General features: G+C 36.8%; 1 protein-coding gene and 1 long non-coding RNA gene across 3 annotated transcripts in view; both read left to right on the forward strand.

Annotated features, from left to right (window-relative positions):
- Positions 1–1,710, forward strand: part of LOC109050146 (TBC1 domain family member 22B-like) — a 40,206-nt gene extending 38,496 nt beyond the window's left edge. For both annotated transcript variants that reach the window (XM_042761756.1, XM_042761758.1), the window contains one exon: positions 1,299–1,710. In XM_042761756.1, coding sequence (XP_042617690.1) covers positions 1,299–1,427 — 129 coding nt within the window. In that variant the 3' untranslated portion in view covers positions 1,428–1,710. The remainder of the gene's footprint in view (positions 1–1,298) is intronic.
- A 3,148-nt stretch (positions 1,711–4,858) lies between these two features.
- LOC122145903 overlaps positions 4,859–6,000 on the forward strand; it is a 10,798-nt gene continuing 9,656 nt past the window's right edge. The window contains exon 1 of the long non-coding RNA XR_006160626.1: positions 4,859–6,000. This exon is cut by the window's right edge and continues 178 nt beyond it. This is a non-coding gene — a long non-coding RNA (uncharacterized LOC122145903).

Genomic DNA, 6,000 nt, shown 5'->3' on the forward strand with positions numbered 1-6,000 from the left:
TGATTTTTAAAATAATATCAATAATTATATTTTTAAGACACATTTTTAGTCTTATATGTTAAGAATTGTATCACTTTCTCAGACATTCTTTTGACGTTATTTGATTTTAAATATTAGTTATACAATTGTGTTCACAATTCATAGTATTTTATTAAATATGAATCATATTAATAGCCATAATTATTATTACTAAGAATATTTTAAGATCGTGTTTTAATATTTTGTTTTATTAAATCTTTTATATCATAATTATCACATTTTAATGGCGTACTGTTTTTGAATTTTTAAGCATCCTACACCTTTTGGCATCTATTTACTTATTTTTATTAGTTTTTGTATCCGATTTAAATTAGATTTTGCATCCCGAATTTAATATACTCTGTTTTTTAGACCCCACTATATAATACTTTTCTCACCAAACATCAAAGCTGTTTTGTTGATGTTGCTACAGTCTTCTGGTGCTTTAACCACACATACGATGGCAAGTTGAAAGTGAGTTTCATTTGTTTCATTGATAATTCAGACTTTGATAGTAATTCATTTACAGCATTCAAAGACTGCAAATGTCCCATCTGGATTTGATTTATAAATAAATTAGTTTCAGTAAATTGTTTCTCCATTATTTACTGATAAATGAGCTTCTGTTAACAGGATTATTGTTCCTGGGAATTGAACAAAGACACCTGTGCTTTTGACAATTCAGACGGTGCTTATAAATCACACAAACCATTGTTGTGTAGAATTAGGTTAATGTCGTAATGGTTTGAAGGAAATTTAACAGCGTTAAACATTTTTAGTTAGTCTCTTTAGTCAGTTTATATTCGTGCACACACGTGATGTAAATATATATATATATATATATATTTAGGCAACATTTTTTAACCCAAAGCTCAAAGGCGCTCTGGTTAGCAACTTGAAAATCAATGATTTTCAGCTTCATGCTACTGCATTAAAACTCCCAGATCGAAGAACCTGAGATCTGATCTTTCACAGAGTGAAGCTGATTACGATAGATCGGCTCTTGTGCACTTATAGCAGCTGTAGGTGCCAGAAAGCCCACACACACACATGCGCGCATACACACACTAAATGCACAATCAGCAACCTAAGAGCAGAACCAATCGTGAATCACATTATAATCATGCCATGACTACAAGCATTTCCAGTTTGGAAGAGTAAAAATGCATTTCAAGGAATAGATAATAGCCAGGAAACAGTATTTTTGAGGTGGAAAGCTGCTACCAGCTCTATGAAAGCCACTAAATGATCCAGTCCTATGAAATGTGTTTTTTTTTCAGAGCCTGCTAATGCTTCTGCAGAACCTTCCCACAATACACTGGGGCAACGAAGAGGTGGGTTTGCTACTGGCAGAGGCCTACAGACTCAAATACATGTTCGCTGACGCTCCGAGCCACTACAAGAGATGAGAACCCGTGAGCTGACCACAGCGTGACCCTGCAAAACCCAGACGATGATCTGACCTAACAATGGGATCAGTCAAAACGGTGCTTCTTTGCTCAGTTTAATCTGACACAGCGAAGATAGAGCTCACCAATTTTCTCCAATGACGTCAAATTTGTGTCATCGTCTGTTACAATTCACGATCAAGAACAAGACGACGTAAACAACCAAGGACAAAACGGATATTTTGGAAAAAAAAAACTCCCAGAGATCTTGAAGGATGACAGTTCAATTTGCCTGCTGATGACTTCAGACGATAACTGACAGTGAGATTCCAAGAGCCGAGGAACAGAAAACACTTATGTGAGCGTATCAAACTAAAAACAGAAGGACGTGGCATCCCAGGCTTCCCCACATCTTCCTCCATTTGTTACCTCAGATGTGGAGAAACCACTTATGGTTTTATTTCTTGGCAGATCTTAATTTTTATTTTTATTTTTTTTGTTCCCCCTCGCCGGTGTTCTCATGTTTTGTGTTATTAGACCATTATGTGATCTCCTCGGCCCTTCTGCTCATTGCCACATTGATTGTACCGCACACAGGTGCACGGGTCGATTCCCGTCCGTAATCACTCTGCGTTATTGAAGCTCTGCAATACATGAAACTATGGCAGCCATAAAGGGTCATTTCTCAAGGGGTGCGGCTGAGCGTTACGGATTCGAAAAATCAATATGCAACCGCATGAGCGATGTGTTTGGGTTTTGTTTTGGGGTTTTTATGTTTTTGTTTTTTTTTAGAATTGTAAGACTGTGAATTTGAACAATCCTGAAACAGTGGCTTTGTGTGCATATGAAGCCCTTGCACAATTATTTCTTAGAAAATGAGAACTTTAGCTTTAGTATTAGCAATCGACTACTACTGAGGTAATGTTTCAGCAAAGATAGCTGAATCAAACTGTGGTGAAATATTAATATGGATTTATAAAGAATGAATCAGTGTGATATGAGGTCAGCCTATAAGACCACAGGACTGGAGTCGTGTTGAAAGGAAACTACTGACTTAGAAGCAGACTGAAGGGTTTTGGTTTTTACTGTGTGGTACTGAAGAGTGGACGGGGGCGATACCTGACAGACACACTTCTACCATTCGCACGTGCATTCAATCTCCCAGGGCAACCGAATTATGCAGATGTCTATGCTAATCAGATGTAGATGATCTGATTATCTCCTTTTTCCCTTTGAACCCTCGTTACACCTTTCGGTATATTTATTAACTGCAGGGCTGATACATTTTGATTGGTGATTAATTGTTCACCTTCTAAATCTTTCCAAACTAGATGTGTGATCTTTGCAAATTGGCGTGTAATGCGAAATGAATGACTCCGAGTTCTCAAAAGCAGATGTTTTCATTAAAATCTCTCTTCATTTTGTTTAACTCGGACCAAAACCCTGCATGGATAATCTGAATAATAAATTAAAGAAGTGTCTTTCTGCTTTAATTATTGAAGCAAATGGAGTGTATTGATTAGATGGAGGTGTCAGAATCAGTTAAAAGTGATGCCGTTGAACTTCAAGCTCAGTGGAGTTTGCTGATGTTAAACGCTTGAATAATGTACATTTTGTCAGCTCGCTGTCCTTATTCATCCATCAGTGACATTTGAAACCACCTGCGCCATACAGTCTCACTGTTACAGTCTATTTTTGATGAGGCATTTGTGGTGCTGCACTCTTACTTTGAGGTGAACTGGAATGTATTTTTTTCTTTTTTTTTTCTTTCAGTGTATGTCTTTATGTCTTTGCATACATTACTGAGCTCATATTCACTCCAGAGATAATTAGTTTGCTCGTCACACTTTAAAAGTGCGCTAATGAAGTGTTGACTTGAGATTGCTGACCCTGGTGAGGAGATGGAGCAGTGATTATTCATGAGGCACATTGAATGGACTTACAGATTAACTCCCTGTTTTAGTCTTTTGAATGTCGTAAATGTCTGAATTGATTGTATTAATGAATCTTGTTCAAGTCAACATGAAATCATAATGGACACCATTTACTTTATTACACATTTCTGGTCTTATTGTGTGCGGTTCATCAGTGCACACAATAATCTTCTGCCTCTGAACCAACTTTTCAGTTCTCCTGCTGTCACTATTTAATGATGTTAACCAAGAAGATGCTCTTGAGGGTGAACTTGACCATCAGCCTTAAGATATGGGTCTTGTGCAGACTTGTCCCCCTTTCTCAATGTCTGATCAAAAGTGTAACATGTTATCTCTTGTGCTAGTTTTTCTTAATCAGTTAATGCAATGCCAAGCTGTTAGTTTGCTTACCGAAGAATAACTGAAAGGGAAATATTTCTTTGAACCATTTTTATAATATAAATTATATAATTTTTTCATGATTAAGAACCAAAACACTACCGTTCAAAAGGATTTTTCATTGCATTTAAAAGAAGTCTCTAATGCTCACCATGGCTGCATTTATTTGCTCAAAAAAGCAGTAATATTGTGAAATATTATTACAATTTAAAACAACTGTTTTCTATTTGAATATATTTAAAAAATGTAATTTATTCCTGTGATGCCAAGCCGAATTTTCAGCATCATTACTCCAGTCTTCAGTGTCACATGATCCTTCAGAAATCATTCTAATATGCTGATTTGCTGCTTGAGAAAAATTTTAAAACTTTTTGTTTTTGTGGAAACCATGATGCATGTTTTCAGGATTGTGTGATGGATAAAAAAAAATCCAAAATCAACAGCATTTATTTGATACAGATTTTTAATGTGACTTTACTGTCACTTTTGATCAATGTAATGCATTCTTTGCATAAAAGCATTCATTTCCTTCATTTTCCTTTTTGAATGGTAGTATACACCTTAAAAGTACATTTCTTAAAAACATTTTTAGCACCCATAAATCTGCCTCAGCCAATAGAATGGCTTTGAGGTAGGGGGGTGAGATTCTGCAGCAGTGTCGGATCTGATGGTGTTTCAGAAGCACAGTCCTTTACAATCCATTCATTCTCCCTACAGTATGCAAAACTCACATTCCATCATCCAATCAATTCCTGATGGATAAAATATTAAAGTACAACCCTGCATTTTGTTTGAGAATATTGTGTTCCACTTAAACTGGGTGCACATGCCGTTTCATGTTGACTTGTACTCTTCTGGACATCTTTCATCAGGAATGTTTTTAAAAGTCTGGATTTCTCAAACACATCTAATTGTATTACATCTATTGCCTACATGTGCATTCATACATTGTTTATACAAATACACATTAAACCACAGGTTTTTGATCTGCATATGGTACAAACAATTAGTATTGACATTGTGAATCTTACTATTTTTTATTTTTATTTTTTTTATTTTTTTCTGCCCTTTTAATTTTAAATGTGTCAGCTGTGTTTGGTATACTTTGTTTTTTTTTTTGTTTCCATTGCTTGTCTTTTTTTTTTTTCTTTTTTTTTTTTTTTTTTTTTTTTTTTTTTTTTTTTTTTTTGTGAGCGCCCTGCCGGTACGGCCACCATGTCTATTTATAGACATGTCCTCTACGTCTTAAGTTATTTGTCTCCTTCAAGTGACCTGTCCTGGGATTTCCTGCTTTTTTCCCCCTTCTCTCCATTTTGGGCTCCCTGCTTGGCATTATTCCTCCTTTCATTTATCCATTTCATCCATTGGGCCTGTGTTTGAAAGATATGCTTTCATTCTTTTTTTTTTTGATTTATTCAAAATGTACTCTCAAATTTTAGCATCAAATATTTGCCTTGGGTCTGCAAACAGAAATGGTGCTTCTCCCTGTATTAGTCATTCTTCTTGTGGAGAGAGTAATTTTTTGATAATGTAGATGTGAAAGAACAGTGCTGTGGTTTATGCGGCTCATGATTGTGTTCACAGTTTGCAATGCAAATGAGTCTCTCTAGCAGCTTCATAGTGCATCCTAACGCCAGAGCTCTTTTATTTGTGTTTTCTTCTCTGCGTAAAATGCCAAAATCCTCAAGTCATTGGGTTCTTCTTGCTTAATCAGTGCTTTTGTAGTCCTCACTGCTTTTAGCCTTAAAGAAAAAGAGGAAACGTGGGAGTTTCCTGCTGTGTATTTGATTTTTGGATTCTATTAAACTGTTGGTACTCTGTTTAAATTTCATTATTGTGTGTGCGAGTGTGTATGTGAAGAATGACCGTGTCCTCTTGATGAGTCCAGGCAGCTGACGCTCGGAAGCGCCCTGTGGAAATGTCAGCTGTAATTAGCGCTTGTTAAGCAAATGGCAGGGTTAATGACCTCGTCGTCTCCCTGCCCACAGCAACAGTCTGTTGACTGTTGACTGACTGCGACTGGCTGCGACCGAACCGGCGTTAAACATGTATTATTCAATTTGACCGCTACGTCCAAGGTGTTGATGAGCACTCCTGGATGCTGCGAATTTCGGGGGGAATTATGGGACACCATAATGGCTAATTGTGCAGTTCGGTGCTTATTTTTAGCTGTCCTGTCAAAGATCAGGACACTTACGAGGGAAAGAAACCAAAGGACAAAAGGTGATTTCACAGGCACTCCGATATTGGGTGACGAGTAAGTCCGTGGAGAGAGTGAACTG

This window comes from Cyprinus carpio, chromosome A8 (genome assembly GCF_018340385.1).
Source record: "Cyprinus carpio isolate SPL01 chromosome A8, ASM1834038v1, whole genome shotgun sequence".
NCBI lineage: Eukaryota > Metazoa > Chordata > Actinopteri > Cypriniformes > Cyprinidae > Cyprinus > Cyprinus carpio.